Genomic DNA, 17,840 nt, shown 5'->3' on the forward strand with positions numbered 1-17,840 from the left:
TGCATCCATGGTCCAAATGGCAGGAAAGTTTGGGCCAAGTTCAGCCAACTTTACTTTTAAATGTATTTTTTATTTTTTTACATTACAAAGATAACACTTTGAATGTACAAGCGATAGGACAGTGGTACTCTATAATGCCAAGATTATAGTATGGCACTAACCGTTCAACAGATCTGTATTGTCAGTTAAGAATGTTCTGGATAGGAACCGAAATATCTAGGAAAAATAATGAATTTTGCCTTTTTCCTAAATGCTGAAGGGGCTTTTATCACAATTAAAAGGGTCAGCTCTTGTAGATATATACTGTATATTAAACAGATAACTAGAACTAGAGGTATCCCTTGTGGAAATCATTGAATAAACATTACTTATTAATCCAGTTCTGGAAGATCCTTCCCTGTGGCACAACACACCATTTCCTAGATGCGCAGCTGGAACTTGTTCTTCTGGTTATACAGCAGCTTTTTACCATATTTTAGTGTGTTTGGTTTTTTTTAACCAGGCAGTGGACATTTTGAAAAAGGGTCAAAGCATAATGTATTATTAGATAAGGAGGAGAGGAAGGACACACATGGTTTGATGTTTGATGTTCATCCTTTAATAGTGGCATTATATTTAATTAATGTGTAATTAAAAAAAAAAAAGATTTTTTTTTTTAACATTGCCTTTAAGAGAAATTAATCTGGACCTTCTTGGAGAAGATGGATTCCCTCTTGTGGACTATTACTAAGGATATTTTTGCTCATATAGATACCTCCGTGTGTAAAAATATCCACAAATCCTTGCACACCAAATGTCTCTACTTTCTAAAGGTCTCATGAACGAATGAGAAAATTGCTGCTTTCTGCCAATGTATCACCCTTTGGGGCACGCCGTAATTCTACTTTATTAGAATATTTATAGCACTTGAAATGACATGTGTATTAAAATTGTTTTCATTAACTGTTGAATTTTCTTCTGTGTTGTAAAAAGAAAAAAAATTGCTTTTTCTCCTGGTGAAATCTAAATTACATTGGTCAGAGCCAGATCAAGCCCTAGGCAGCCCAGCTGTCCTACAATCCCCCCTCCACCCAAAGGTAAACAAGTACGCACACGTGTGGTGAAGGCACCCCTTTTCATTTTGACCAAATCATTCAAAAATTAGAAATTACAAAAGACCAATTTTTGTGTAAAAATGTAAAAAAAAAAAAACATTGTTTTATTAAAACTTTGCTAAAAGACAAATTATTCATGATTTTGTTTACATTTAAGCCTACCACTCTGCTATCCCCCTCGCCAATCTGCATACACATTTTATAAAAAAATTTATATAAACCAAAAAAAAGACCGCTGTACTCATAGGATTTACAAAATGCAATATTGTGGTTTATTGTGTAGTCCAAAATTTTGGTGCCATATTGTGACCTTCCGTGAGGAAGTCCTGCAAGTGCAGTATACTTTGGTTAATTATTATGTGTTTACTGGCAGACAGGCGTTGGAAGGATGGACGTAATTATGACAGATCAGTTTGCTGGGATACGGTTATTCTTCAAGCCTGAGACTTACAAATCTGTTCGTAACTTCATAGATAGGCTGATTTTCCACAGCAAGGTGCACTTCTTTACTCTCTACCTTTCTGTTCCTTTTCTTTCCCATCTTTGATTTGTGTGTGCTAGACACAGTCCTGCTCTTAAAGCAATCCTCCGGTACAGCTAATATTACAGCTTCCAGCATTTGTTGGTACAGCATTTTCAGTGGTGGACATGGGCTAAAAAGGTCTTCTATTGAGGGTGAGCTCTTCAGTTTCTGACACAAAAGGTGAACGAGAGTGCCATTGTAAAGTCTGAGAAAAACAATAACATTGTCTCATTGGTATGTATAGACTGAAGTTAAGGAAAACAATATTTGCACTAAAGAGCTAGTCTCACAATCTGCATTCCAGCTGCACTGGTGACCCTAGAAGACAGGTGGCACTGTACTTACGTGGGAGGCAGAAAATAAAGCATGCTGATTTTGGTACTATGGAGCAATCCAAGCCACTTTGACATATTTATTCAATATTATTTCTGCACTTTTTTTATTTTTAAATAAAATCATTGTTCTTACCCCAAACAATATTACAGTTTTGTTTGTAGGGATTAAACAGTAAAACAAAAAAAAAGTGTAAGTGGCTGGTATCGGGATGCTAGGCCTCCTTCCTTCCATAAATATAGCCCCACCTACTATTTATAAGTCAGTTTACTGTTGGTACCACTGTACTGCTCAGGCTAAATAAAGTCGTAACTGCTTAAAGGAGAATGAAAGCCAAATGTTAGGCACACCCCAGTGATTGTAATTACGTACCTGAAACCTCGGGCTGGTGATCCTATCAACTGAAAACTGCACTGGCCCACAGATATGCAACTGAGCAATCCTCTTCCTTCCCTTGTCTGTCTTTGGAATCCCAGGGCCGGCACATGTGGAGTAGAGTGAAAAACCCAACTTTCTTGTTTCAGTTTGGTTTTTCACTTACTGCGCAAGTTGTGCAAAGGAAGGAAGAGGATCACTTGGTCACAGGTACCTTAGGCCAGTGGGTTTTCTCTGCTAACAGGAGCACTGGACCGGAGTATAAGGTAAGTGACTGCAATCACTGTGGGGTGGCTAACATTTTGGCACCCCCCAGTGATTAGACCTTTCCTTCTCCTTGGTTAAAAAAAACAATCCTTGAACAGCAAACTGCTTTAGCCCACAATGATACACCCCCACTTTTTATAACCATACATATGACAACACGTACATTTTAAATGATCACTGCAAGTAAAAGACACATACAGGAGGGCACAGTATATAGAGATATTAAAGGGCAAACACAGTGTAACCAATTTACAGTGCTGCACAGAACTTACAAGTATCTATTTCAGTACAGTAGCTGGCATCGCCACTCTGGGCATGGCCCAGGCTAAAGTCCACGAAGACTAGTGGATCAAGGTGGCACTTAGACAGGAATTAAATGCAACCATACAGCTTCCAAAAATGTCACCTAAAAATGCAGAAGTTCTAGAGGGGCAGGAGCATCATATTTAACAAGTGTGCATTTTCATTTAATGTAGGAAAGATGACTATAATATGCACCTAGCAGAATCTTTTCTTACCTTTTGATGTTGGGATGTAGCAGTGGTGTACATAGGAGCTGATTAAAATGCAGTCCCACCTGAAGGCAGCATTGCCACTGGCAGAATATGTGCATGTCTTCCTTGTTTGGGATCTTTCGGCATGGATTCCCTTGTATTATTTTCTGCAGCTGCTCATGCACATATAGGATGTCCTTACTATTCCCCTCTGATTACAGGAAACAAAAAAGAACAATTTAATGCAATTCACTGTAATATACCTGGAAGTAATAAGAATACAGTTGCTTCTCTTAATCTTACCCCCCAAACTATATATATTACAGAGCAGATTTATATATCACCCTAGTTCTGCCTCCTTTTGATGCGTAATAGTTATCAGTGTTTGTCTCCCTAGGGAATCATTACAATAGTGACTATAGTTAAAGTAGAGGTTGACAAAACCATAAGGAAATTGATATATTTATGAATACAATTAGGTCACTAGCTGGGAAGGACAACAAACTCAAATCCAAACAGTATTATAACACAGGAATAATTGGAGCTTGGCTAAATGTGCATTGTTCAAAACTTGGAGATACCTTTCTGTGAATAGGGTCACTTCTCTGCATGGTCAGATTTATCTTAGGGCTCTGGCACACAGGGAGATCAGTCGCCCGCGGCAAAACTCCCTGTTCGCGGGCGACTAATCTCCCCGAGTTGCCTTCCCCTGCCATCCCACCGGCGAACATGATTTTGCACAAATCGCCGAAAAAGACTCGCGACGGCCATGTTCGCCGGTGGGATGGCAGGGGAAGGCAACTCGGGGAGATTAGTCGCCCGCGAACAGGGAGTTTTGCCGCGGGCGACTAATCTCCCCGTGTACCAGAGCCCTTAGTGTGAAATTATAGCTCACTGCAGAAAAACTCCCCCATTGTTCACTGTTTTATAAATAAGTTTCTAAAAACCTTATAGGAATAAATAGAATGTGGGTGAGTTTTTCTGTGGTGAGCTCTAATCTAACACCCTGACAAATCATCTTTAGTAAAACCTGACAAATATTCTGTTTTTATTTACAATGTTGTCTCTTGATAGCACACTTTCAATTGAGCCTATTGGCAGTTTAATTATGCCAAGTCAGAAAAAAGGCAAGCCCCAGAAATAGAAATAAAGTAGACCAAAATTATAAATAGAGTGAATTTTCCATTTAGCAGCATTTCTTAGTTTTATTTTGCATGTACCTGCTGTGAGGAACATATCATACAATTCTCCACACACTGATCCCATCAGAAGGGCTTTTAGGTGATGCAGCTTAACCTTGGGATCAGCATATCTGACCCAATAACAAGTGACTGCAACTGGAAGGTGGTGGGCAGGGGGCACAGATGCCAGAATGGCTGTCTTTATTTCCAGTGTGTCCAGGAGCAGCTTTAGGCGTATTTGTGTAGGAGCCTGAGAGAGAAAGTTCAAGACAAACTTTGTTTAGATACATATTTTCTGTAATATGCACAAGTACAGCCTGAACTCGCCCAGCCCACACATCACTAACTGGAGTGTTGGCCATTTATGTTGTATGCACAAATAATGATCATTAACTTATCCAGCAGTCTATACACAAACCTCCATTTTTTAATCATGCAATGCAGCACAGTGGCATAACTACTGAGGAAGCAAACCTCGCAGCTGTGGGGAGAGGGGGCCCGGCAGGGGTCTGCTTCCTTGGTAGTCACCTTGATTTTGTGTTTGTTTTATGTGTTGCATGCAAATTATAAATCTGCTTTGGTAAACAGTAACATCTTTGTGGGAATGAAGTCAATAATGAAATTAATGTCTGATGTGGCTGATGCAACCTGCTAAGGAAGCCCTGGACATGAGACCACTTCAAGGCAGATTTTTTTATATATTATATATATATATATATATATACACACACACACACACACACACACACAACACCTTTCCAGGGCTCCAATGAACAAAGGACTATGTGACTTATATTCTATACACTTATGCACTGTTAATATATATTCTTGGATTGCACCTACTGGATACATGTAATGCTGAACTGCACCGTGTGGCAATGTGTGTTATTCAAGGACTTGCATGGTTCTGTCCATGTCCCTATCAAATAATGACAGAGGAGGGCATACATTTGGGACTGCCACATTAACTAATATCTGCCAATGTTTGGGTCCTTTATTTAGAACATTTCTGTGACTGGTTTAAAGAACTGGTTGTACTATTCTAGTAATTCTCTATGATACAGTATATTATTCTACTCAGTAGAGAAAATAGTCTAGTTTTCACACAGTTCTGTACAGTACACACTAATTGTTACATGATCCTTTTTTTTTTTTCTTGTTCCTACTTTTCATTACCATGGAAAGGGCATACACATTGTTCTATTGTCAGTAACCAGTATTCTTAGAAATGGTGTATAAAGGGCATTATATGCCGGAGTTCAGCACCAGCTAAACAAATAAGGCCAACGTCACATATGTTATACCAATTATTCTGAAATAAAAACAAGAACCAATGGTTCCCCACCCTCACCCCCTACTTGCCTGTGTCTCAGGCTTGTGTATAAACGAAGGAATTCAATATACAGGGGATTCAACTGGGAGTGGGACTGTGCATTAAATACTTTTTCCCACAACTATTCTAAAAATCACTGATAAAAAAAATGTTAAAAATAATGTCTTAAAGGAGAAGGAAAGGGTTTAAAAGTCGACCCCATACACAGGCCACATGTACCTGTAGCTGATCACTATATTTGTTCCCCTTTTTTGCAGGTACTTTTAGAGCACTCGCTGTTGGTTTTGAGCGCTCGTTTGCACCTATTGCGGCCGCCATGTTGGATATTTAAATTAGTTCAACACAGTGCCGTGTAAGTTAATGTGCATGCGCAAACCTTCTCCCTCCCCTAGACGCGAGCGCGACCTACTCTACCCAAGCCGCTCCTGCTTGTGAGATGGGGAGCGCGCTCCCAGCATAAGGTAAATGCGCATGCAATTACTCAGTAGCTGGTCTTAGTCTCGGTGCAGGAGTGATGCATTTTGGGAACTTTCTTTACATAGCTCAGTGTTTTTTCTTCCTGTTTGGCTTCTGATCATCTGATCAGGTGAAATATGGGGAGACTTAAGGGCACTATTGAGACAACTGAAGGTATGCCTGCAGCTTGAGATTAACTCTTTATTAGCCTTTCCTTCTCCTTTAAAAATACAAATAAAACATTAATCTACTGGATTCGTTTTGCTAACTGACCTCTGGAAGATTGGCCAATGAAAGATTTTCAGCTAGGTTCCAGTGAGTGTCTGCCTCCAGAGTGGATTTTCTCAGACTTTTCTCCAGTCTATCAAATTCAACAATCAATCCTTTAAAAGGAGGCTCATTGCTCTTGTTGGTTGGCGTCAGCAGCATCCCATAGATAACTCTACGAATTGGTTTTGTTATCAAATGAGCAGATGGCTTTTTCATATCCTCAACCTGTGAATGAAGGAATGACCTCTGTAGTACCAGGGCATCTCTAAGTAATGGAGATATCTGGCCTCTGGCTAATGATCTTTGCACCCAATTCGGCAGCTTCGACATAACTGCAGCTGGAGAACTATAAATACCCTTCTGAAAGAAATGCTCAAGGTTAACAGTATCAGACAGACTGTACTCCTCCATAGCTGAACAAAGAAGCTGTCTGACCGTGTCACGATCCTGAGCCTTAAGGTATATGAGCACATTGTGCATGGCCTCCTCTGCATCAGCAAAAGCAGAAAGCCAGTGTAAGAGGCCTTGTATGCGCACGTGCTTTCTGCCACTGTGGCATGAGTTTCCAATGGGTAAATGAACTTGGCTGAAAAACCTTTCTAAAGCTGGTAGATTAATATAATCATTGCCTACTAGAACAGCAAAGAGAGGCAATAGTGACATGTTCATGTTGTTAAAGTGCTTGCAGAACTGTTGAGCTGAGTAACACTTGGCTGGTATGAAACATTCATTCTTTTCTTTTGCGGTGACAATATTCCTCCACTGAAAGGAATTCAAGGGGCAGAAGCCAGCCTTCAGATCAAAGATACAAAAGTCACTGTCAAATGTCAGCACCGGGCACTTCCAAAGATTAGCCAGCACCACTAATTCTCTGTCTGCTTCTGCAAAGCACTGAACAAAGGGCACTTCCATCTTTTCCAGCACCTGTATAAAGACTTCCCTAACCAGCAAAGGCAATACACTTCCACCTTCTCCTTTAGACAAGCTGTGCGCCATTATGATCTTTTCCTTTGCGCGTTGTTTGAGTGTCTCAAACTTTTTGTCAGAGATATCGCAGCCGCCATCAAACACAACATAGGCATGTATCTCACATACAGATAGACTTTCAAAGAATTTATGCACAGCGTCAGTGAATAAACGATAATCTCCTCCACATATTAAATCCAGTCCTGACTCAAAGTACAGCCTGTGGTAAAGATTATTGCCATCGATAATTATCTTTGTGTTTCTTAACTGTAGATCATGAAAGCAATACTTTTTGGATCCAACATAGCCCATGAGTCCTTGAATTCCCATTGTGGCAATATATACAGGAGAATCAAATACAACAGAAACACGGACATACCCTTTTAATGAAAGAGAAACAGAGTTAAACAGAACCTGTAACTTTTTAAAAATTCCATATACAGGTATGGGACCTGTTATCCAGAATGCTTGGGACCTGGGGTCCATAATTTGGATCTCATAATTTAAGTCTGCTACAAATCATTTAAATATTGAGTAAACCCAATAGGGCTGTTCTGCCCCCAATAAGGGGTAATTATATCTTAGATGGGATCAAGTACAAGGTACTGTTTTATTATTACAGACAAGGAAATAATTTTTAAAAATTAGAATTATTTGCTTATAATGGAGTCTATGAGAGATGGCCTTTCCGTAATTCAGACTTTCTGGATAATGGGTTTCCAGATAAGGGATCCCATACCTGTGCGGTTTGCAATTGTGCTAAACAATCTTACAGTTTACAAATATATTTAAAATCCTGGAAAGCACCATTTTAAAAAATTATCCATCCTCTCTTCCGCCCTCGCTCTCTGCGCATCTGAGATGTTGCGCATGCGCACTGGCAAAGGGGGGAGCCGAACAAAAGAACACGTCTCAGTTATCCGTGTTCTGTGAAAAAACCGGTACACAGTTCTGATCATGTCTCCGCTAAGGGACAGCAGCGGGATGGAATATAGGCACTAGGGAACAGCAGAGGGAACGCGTATTAGCACTAGGGAAGAGTTGGAGGGGGGCAGTATATAAGTACAAAGGTGGGGGGGAGCGTATATATGGACCACATAGTGACGCAAGGCCTGAACTGGATCTAGTACTGCAAATCTAAACTTTTCAGAACACTAATACTTAAAGGAAAACTATACCCCGGGCACAAAAAGCCCCCTTAATTATCACTGCCTAGACCCCCCCCCCTCACCTCTCCCTTATCGCAAGTTAACTCTGTCCCTATCACTAACCACTAGCTAAAAATGCAGAGAAGCACAGCCACGTACCTCTTCGACACCTTCTTACTGACTGAAGGCACTTCGATACGAACCTACTTGCGCATGTGCAGTTAGGGGTAGCAGGAAATCCGCTTCAAATGCACATGCGCAAGTAGCTTAGGAGTCGGCGGTGAGACCAGAAGTCATACCCCCCAACTGTCCCGCTTTTTATGGCGCGTCCTGCTGTCCTGGATAGTTCCATGAATGTCCCGCATTGCGGGACATTCATGGAACTATCCAGCACAGCGGGATCCGCAGGCTGGAGATGTTCATGCTTTGTCGGCTGCTTCGTTATGCCTCTCCTTGCGCTGCGCGACAGGCCCTTTTATAAGGTTGCGCCTGTGGGTGTGACGTCATTACACATTACGTATTGTGGGCTACTGTGTATAGGGGGCACTGTGTATTGTGGGCTACTGTGTATGGGAGACTACTGTGTATTGGGGGCTACTGTGTATTGGGGGCTACTGTGTATTGGGGGCTACTGTGTATTGGGGGCTACTGTGTATTGGGGGCTACTGTGTATTGGGGGCTACTGTGTATGGGAGGCTACTGTGTATTGGGGGCTACTGTGTATTGGGGGATACTGTGTATTGGGGGATACTGTGTATTGGGGCACTGTGTATTGGGGGCTACTGTGTATTGGGGCACTGTGTATTGGGGGCTACTGTGTATTGGGGCACTGTGTATTGGGGCACTGTGTATTGGGGGCTACTGTATATTGGGGCACTGTGTATTGGGGGCTACTGTGTATGGGGGTACTGTGTATTGGGGGCTACTGTGTATGGGGGGGCAAAACTGGTACTTAGTTAAAACTCACTTATAACTGACTGCCTTCTCTCTATATTTGTATTTTAATGTAGGAGTTGCTATATTGTTTTCCTTAGGTCGTTCAGTATGAGGGTATAGCACATTTTCGTCTGCTCCTGCCATTTGATCTAAATAAAAGGAGTATTTTTGCTCTGTGAGTGCTGCACATATATTGTTTGCAAGCCTTTAAAGGAGAACTGTCACCAGTAATAATGTTCTCTATCTTTGGATTTCTCTGTAGCAAAGTATACAGTAAATAAGAACAAAGTGCTTTTCCTAAGCTAAACATATTAGTTAATGAAAAAAATAGCCTTAACTCACTCCTTTATCCTCAACCACGCTGTCTTCAGTCCCCTACAACCAAGATCCACATGCATGTTGGCAAAGAGACGTCATACGAATAAACATAAGATAACTCCTGGTATGAGCCTCCCTCCCGACAAGCCCTCCCAAACAGTCCCCATGCTGTTTGTCTGATCTGCAGGAGAATGCTGATGTCATAAATATGCGACCTTCCTTAACCCTTGTCTCATTTGCAATGCATTATGGGGCTTGTAGTTTAAAATAGTCCCCATACTGTTGTTAAAGGAACAGTAACACCAAAAAAATAAAAGTGTTTTAAAACTGGTGTGTTTGCTTCAGGGATGCTATAATTTATATAAATAAGCTGTTGTGTAGCCACAGGGGCAGCCATTCAAGCTGGAGAAAAAGGCACAGGTTACATAGCAGATAACAGATAAGCTCTGTAGAATAAAATTAGTAGTATCGGATAGGATCTGTGCCACTGTGACAGAATGCTCTGTTATACAGATAGCTAGAATCTCAGCCATAAAGCAGGGCAGGACTGCTGCTTACAATGGGGGGTATCAGATAGGATCTGTATCACTGTGACAGAATGCTCTGTTATATAGCATATATGTTATAGAGCGCATCCCGCTGTCCCGGATAGTTCCATGAATGTCCCGCATTTCCGTAATAAATTATGGAAATGCGGAACATTCATTGACTTACCCGGGACAGCGCAATGCGACAGCGCTCCTTCTTCCCCAGCGGCTCCTCAGTGTATGCGGCTCCTTCTGCGGCGGTCCCTGGCCCTTTTATAAGGTTGCGCCCCGTGGGTACGTGTGACGTCATTACGCACGGGCGCAACCTTATAGAAGGGCCAGGGACCGCCGCAGAAGGAGCCGCATACACTGAGGAGCCGCTGGGGACGAAGAAGAAGAAGAAGGGAGCGCTGTATATGGGGGGGGGCTGTCTCTATTGGGGGCATTGTGTATGGGGGGGACTGTCTCAATTGGGGACACTGTTTTTGGGGGGGACTGTCTCAATTGGGGGCACTGTGTATGGGGGGGAGTGTCTCAATTGGGGGCACTGTGAATGGGGGGGAGTGTCTCAATTGGGGGCACTGTGTATGGGGGGGGCTGTCTCAATTGTGGGCACTGTGTATGGGGGGGCTGTCTCAATTGGGGGCACTGTGTATGGGGGGGACTGTCTCAATTGGGGGCACTGTGTATGGGGGGGACTGTCTCAATTGGGAGCACTGTGTATGGGGGGGCTGTCTCAATTGGGAGCACTGTGTAGGGGGGGCTGTCTCAATTGGGGGCACTGTGTATGGGGGTGACTGTCTCAATTGGGAGCACTGTGTATGGGGTGGGACTGTCTCAATTGGGGGCACTGTGTATGGGGTGGGACTGTCTCAATTGGGGGCACTGTGTATGGGGTGGGACTGTCTCAATTGGGGGCACTGTGTATGGGGGGACTGTCTCAATTGGGGGCACTGTGTATTGGGGGGACTGTCTCAATTGGGAGCACTGTGTATGGGGGGGCTGTCTCAATTGGGAGCACTGTGTAGGGGGGGCTGTCTCAATTGGGGGCACTGTGTATGGGGGTGACTGTCTCAATTGGGAGCACTGTGTATGGGGTGGGACTGTCTCAATTGGGGGCACTGTGTATGGGGTGGGACTGTCTCAATTGGGGGCACTGTGTATGGGGTGGGACTGTCTCAATTGGGGGCACTGTGAATGGGGTGGGACTGTCTCAATTGGGGGCACTGTGTATGGGGGGCACTGTCTCAATTGGGGGCACTGTGTTTGGGGGGCACTGTCTCAATTGGGGGCACTGTGTATGGGGGGCACTTTCTATGGGGGGCATTGTGTATGGGGGCACTGTGTATGGGTAGTACTGTCTTTTAGGCTATTGGGGGCACTGTGTATGGGGGGGCAAACTGGTACATAGTTATAACTCACTTATAACTCACTGCCTTCTCTCTATATTTGTATTTTATATGTAGGAGTTGCTATATTGTTTTCCTAAGGTAGTACAGTATGAGGGTATAGCACATTTGCGTCTGATCCTGCCATTTCTACTATATAAAAGGAGAATTTTTTGAAAAAAAAAATGGATGGGGTGTGGTAACTGGGGCGTGGCCACAAAAGTGGGCGTGGTCAAAAAATTGCCGCGCTGCGCGCACCAAATCTTTTTGTCCCTCTTTTCATTTTTCAAATGTTGGGAGGTATGGCATATATAGCATGTTATATATATTTTGAGTTCCCTTTATATGATCACAGAACCTCTCAGTGACTTCTAATATCCTTTTAATTTACAGTAGGGGGTACATTATCCCTTATAATACATACGTGATAATCAGAGTTCCCTGTATAACTCAGCCTGCAGCCTTGTACCTTTATAAGCAGCGCCAGATTTGTTAAACTCACATACGGAGCAAAGGGGAGAGGTCCTCATTGCTCTGTATGTGAGCAAAACTCCATGTATCTGAATCAGAATCATCAACATTTGTTTCGACTTGTGCACTCATTCCCTTAATAAAGAAAAAAAGAATATTAGAAATAAAAAAAATATATATGTATATAATTACAAAGATCTCTGTTCATAAACAACCCTTTGAGATGTTCTTTTGTATGGGTATACTATGCCCTATGACTTTCATTTAGCAAAAAATACCTTGTTTACATTTTACATTATTACTGACTGTGCACAATAAGTCACACACATGGTTTAAAAACCGTCATCCACTCTCTGCCCCGTGTCACTACAAAGGCCATATGTGTTTCATTTCTATTCCTCTCCTCAGTGCGCATCACACATAAAAAAGTGATTTGAATTTGAAAACTAGTTGTGTAGGGATAATTGCTGAATACAAATTTATATTGGAAGTCAAAATGGTCTCTCGCATACTAATAAGCATAAAAGTGAAACCCCTATTTGGCTGTAAACCAGTCAAACCACGGCTAGTATAGGTTTTAGAGCATGGGGCACATGCGACTCAATCCTTCAGGATGGGCCTTCACTATGTGGAAGTGACCAACAGAGCTAAGGTGTAGTGCAGGGTTATGGCAATATACTCACATACAGCTGTTATATGATAGTAATACTTTGGGGACAGCACAGAGAGGATACACACCGGTTTATCCCAAATCCTCTTCAGTCTGGGCAGGATAAATACACCTGGTCAGCTTGGCCACCCTTTGGAAGCAGTCAGGATAGATACCTCAGTCCTCAGGTTGAATCCCTCTAGCCTTCAGGGTCCCACAGCCAACTATGGATCAGCGTTCAGATACTGCCTGCCTCCTAAGTCTTAACCGTGGCCCTACGCTAAGGCAACAGTGCCTGTATGGAAGGGTACTTACAGCTACTTTCCTTGGTGGAGCCTAAACTGCTCTTGCTTCCTTCCCTCTCTATCTCACTTTCCTAGAAAGTTCTCCACAAGAGTAACTATCTAACTGGTCCTCATTCACGGGGTCCCTGTCCCTGACTTTACTAGAGTAGGTGAAGACTCTAGGGCAAAGTATGGCTTTACTGGGGCCCTGTTGATCCCAGGCTCAGTGGAACTTCCACCTGGGTCAGCAGATGCAGCGAAAGAGGAAGACACACCCTCCTGCTAAACACTATATGAGTGCAAGAGGTGTGGTCAACCCAAATAATTTTAAACTGATACATGGGTCTTTGCCCAGTAACAACAGAAATGAGGAAGTTGTAGGGTTTAAAGCCATAGGGGCAAGTTAACCCTATGGGTCCCTACAAAAGGTACTACTATTGTGAACAAAAGATCTATTAAAAGTCACAATAGATTTAAGTTTGCAAAGCATGACCTAAGTCCCTCCCTGCCTAAGGAGAAGTATAAAGGATGCTAGTACTACACTAATCTCCCCTGGTTTCACCCGTTCCCATTGTAATAAAGCAGTTCCACTAGAACACCAACACACAAACCCCTCCACCAAGCATTTTGTTTAGGAAGGCAGCTTCTGTGTTTTGAGCCTGGGGTTTTTAGTGTTGCACCTTTATGCTGTTTTTTTTATAAGTTTTTATTTAGGATTTTAACATTTTAACAACAAAAAGAAACAGTTTAGAGAAAGAGAGCAGGGACCTTTATGCTGTTTAATATGTGAGAGACCATTTTGCTCTCCCTAAGCTGCAATATTATTCCAGTATTTCTTCTATTATACCATGTAGGATACAGTGGGGAGGTGAAATAATGGGGTTTTGTTTCTGTAGTTTTTGTATCAAACTCACATTTTACCAGCCTAGTGCAGCATACTTGGATCATGCTGTATCATTATAAACATCTTCAAGTTGATAGTGGCCAGGAGCACAACACTAATCAGTCAGAGACTGACAGCTTTAAGTTGAATTCTGCCCCCCACACTGGTCAGCTACAGATATTATATATACAGATAATACAGAATATTAAAGTATTTCTCTTGTACAGTTTAAAGAAAATACTTAGGTATTTAAAGGAGAAGGAAAGTAAAAACTAAGTAAGCTTTATCAGAAAGGTCTATGTACATACAGCCATAAGCACTCAGAGAAAAGCTGCGCTCTATCAAAAGAAACACAGGATTTCTTGTCTCCTTCTTTGTAAACATGGCTTCCTCTCTCAGAAAAATTAGACCTGAGTCTGCGCAGCTCTCTCCTCTCTCCTGATCGCCCCGCCATAAGAATGCATTAGAAATTAACACCACCTGCCATTAGAATGTGTGATCTGAGCTCTTTACTCACATATAGTAAAGAATTCTGCAGAATAAATATAGTGTTCTAGGTGTCACTAATGAGGCAAATCTATTGACAGTAAAATGCTAAAATGACCTTCCTTCTCCTTTTTTTTAACTCATTTTGCTAAAGTGTATCTGGGTGGAAAATCATAGTACACTGCACACCTACCCATCCCAGATTCTGTATGTGAGTGCAGAGAAGAAGATCAAGAGATCCTGAAAAAAATACATAGCACAATTATTAGAACGGTGCTGAAAAAACTTGCTTTCGAAATGTTTTTCTGAGGCAAAGTAAGCAGCACACGGCTCCTCCTAACTCACCAATGCAGCCAAGCAGGAGAGCCTGAAAAAAATGAGTAAACAGTGCTCACCACCCCCCTCTGACAAGGTGCAGCCCTGCTGAGAACAATCCTCTGCAATCAGTGTGTCAGGCAAACCAGTGGCTCAAACACAGCTACAATAATGTTTACTTCTCCAAACAACAGGAAAAGGAATGTGGTGCACAGAGATAATGTAACTAGAGGATGAAAAGGAAGGGGGGGGGGGGGGAGACCTAAGAATTAGGAAATGTGGGTAGGCCTAAATGAATGCTGGCATGACAAGTGCTATAGAAGAGACTCACCTACATTTAGATTCTATAAATGCCTTGTTTGGAAAACAATTTGAAATGAGTGATAAGTAAAAGGTTTTTATGTACAACTTTAATGCAATTTGGTATAGATGTTATTGTACTAATTCATTTTATTATAATAGTGAGAAAAATGCTACTGTTAACGACAGTTCTCCATTAATATTTATGCTTCTCCTTCCTTAATCATTTTTCCTCCTTCCAAGCACGGTTCTTGCTGCCGAGGCATACCAGTGATGTCATTGTGAAACTCCTCTATAGTCTTGTAGCAGGTGTTAAAACGCGTGGCTAAGGAAGTGTTTTAGTTCCGGTTGTGAGTTGTCACTATGGATACCAAATTGTAAATAAAAGCTAGAATGACAGAGAGCTAAGGTGCTTGAGACTGCTGCGAAGAGGATACACAGGCACCTGTACTGCCATCTTATATTTACTTGGAAAACAAAAAGTGGTCTAAGAGGTAAATAAACACTTATCACTTTTTCCTTAGCACCTAAACATATGGTTTTGCATACTGTAATTCAAAATATCTTTCCAAAATACCTTAACTAAAATGTTTCAGTGGTTTTATACTTAATATTGAATGTAATTGCTTTTACAAACTGTATCTGTCTTGACTTTTATATTCTCTGAACTGACTGTGACTGCTGAAACAATGTAGCAGATGCAAACTGATTAATTGACCTGAAGAAGAACTGATATTATTTCAAGAGGGAAAAGCATAAAGAAAGGCAAAAAGAAATGCTGCCTTTAGTTGCAATTCTAGCTACATATAACTTCAAAAGCACAGAAACATTTAAGTAATGTATATTGGGAAGTTGGTAACAATTACATTTTCTTTCGTTATGGGTGTTTAATTTCTATTTCTTCTTGCTGTTCTTGTTCAATAAAATATCAGTATTTGGATTGCAAAGAGCTGACTCAATGGGGCTGATTTACTAACCCACGAATCCGACCCGAATTGGAAAAGTTCCGACTTGAAAACGAACATTTTGCGACTTTTTCGTATGTTTTGCGATTTTTTCGGATTCTTTACGAATTTTTCGGATCCAATACGATTTTTGCGTAAAAACGCGAGTTTTTCGTATCCATTACGAAAGTTGCGTAAAAAGTTGCGCATTTTGCGTAGCGTTAAAACTTACGCGAAAAGTTGCGCATTTTTCGCGTAAGTTTTAACGCTACGCAAAATGCGCAACTTTTTACGCAACTTTCGTAAAGGATAGGAAAACTCGCGTTTTTACGCAAAAATCGTATTGGATCCGAAAAATTCGTAAAGAATCCGAAAAAATCGCAAAACATACGAAAAAGTCGCAAAGTACCGATCATTACGAAAAAAACGCAATCGGACTCCATTCGACCCGTTCGTGGGTAAGTAAATCAGCCCCAATGTGTGTGTATTTGTGTGTACCGGTATGGCTGTGAGCATGTGTCTTATTAGCGAAAAATCTGTCTCCAATCTTGACAAGTCTAATGCGTTTCATGCCTAATGAGGCAATTAGGCTAATGCTACACAGGCTGATCCTCGGCCTTCAGATAAGGGTGAAAATTGCCGAAAATTCCACCCTATGCCTCCTACTTGTGCCTGCACCCGAGCGTATTCTATTCATTCAAATGCAGGCACAAGTAGGAGGCGTAGGGCGGAATTTTCGGCAAGCATTTTTTCGGCAAGCAGGCATATGTAGCGGAAATACGAATAAAAACGCGAGAGTTTGAAAGTCTCGCGTTTTTATGCATATTTCAGCTACATGTGCCTGCACCCGAGCATATTCCATTCGCCCTATGCCTCGTCTGGCATTAGCCTAAACGCAGGACAAAAATGAACCCCTTTGCTGGCATTAGCCTTTCCATGTGCCTGCACCTGGAGCCACTGTGCTAGGCCTGGTGCAGGAACACAGAGTGGGTTACGGCACAGAAATGCGTACTCACGTGTTTCAGTGCCTAAATCAGCTCCATGTGCTTGCACCCAGTGGCTCCAAGTGCAGTCACTGGAGAAGGCTGATACCAGCATTGGGGCTGATTCTTGGCCTGTACTTATCCGCAAATCACAGCGTTACAAAATCATCAACCACGTGCAACCTTATGTTTGGAACAGCCAGTATGTTTTCATTCCAGTTAACAAAGATAATATGTACTTTGCAGTGGGTAAATATTACTGCATATTTAAACAATAGAAACTGTGGTATTGATAAGTGGTAAACAGTGTACATTCATTATATTTACAAGTAACAGAGTCAGTGCTGTTTACTTCTTACATCTAGAGCCTTGTTAACTGGCCGCCTTTAATTACCTGTGTTTATTGTTGAACTCAGCTTTACCCCCACTGCAGCTGAATTCAACTGATTCTAAAAATTTCCATTTAATAGCCACTTTCCCCATGTGTTTAGATTAATATAGTCACAAGCTAATGATATGCTATTATCATGTCAATAAAAAGAAGCTTATATTGTTACAATCCCTATACATCAAAGCAACTCATTATTACCATCTGTCAAGGCCCCCTTATACCCTGGTGTTTCATTAAACCTTTTCTCCTTGCTTCCTAATATTTTACCAGTTAAAATGACATTGTAACATGAAGTGTGAGAACGGAGAAAACAATTAGGTCACCAACACACTAAAGAGGAACATGCATTAAATAACACACTGAAATGACAGTAATTGCATACTACAATGCCAGTTTTGTTATATTTTTTAAGTAAAAAAGCTAATTTCTTTAGCTTCTAATAAAGCCATAGAAATGGGAGATTTATAAAGGACAAGGAAAGTGCATTTTATGGGAGGGTGACAAAACCCAAGTGAAATTCATTGG

At 41.6% G+C, this 17,840-nt stretch overlaps 2 protein-coding genes across 2 annotated transcripts in view; one reads left to right on the forward strand and one right to left on the reverse strand.

Annotated features, from left to right (window-relative positions):
• Window positions 1-1,347: 1,347 nt before the first annotated feature.
• aste1 (asteroid homolog 1) lies at window positions 1,348-9,841 on the reverse strand. The gene is given in 5 exon segments (NM_001128015.1): window positions 1,348-1,822; window positions 3,111-3,297; window positions 4,307-4,517; window positions 6,330-7,672; window positions 9,719-9,841. Coding segments are annotated over 4 exon segments (1,992 nt in total). The 5' UTR covers window positions 7,623-7,672; window positions 9,719-9,841; the 3' UTR covers window positions 1,348-1,521.
• A 5,606-nt stretch (window positions 9,842-15,447) lies between these two features.
• Window positions 15,448-17,840, forward strand: part of nek11 (NIMA-related kinase 11) — a 128,146-nt gene continuing 125,753 nt past the window's right edge. Inside the window, 1 exon segment of the mRNA NM_001078968.1 lies at window positions 15,448-15,491. The gene's annotated coding sequence lies outside the window, so the exon portion shown is untranslated.

This window comes from Xenopus tropicalis, chromosome 6 (assembly GCF_000004195.4).
Source record: "Xenopus tropicalis strain Nigerian chromosome 6, UCB_Xtro_10.0, whole genome shotgun sequence".
Classification (NCBI taxonomy): domain Eukaryota; kingdom Metazoa; phylum Chordata; class Amphibia; order Anura; family Pipidae; genus Xenopus; species Xenopus tropicalis.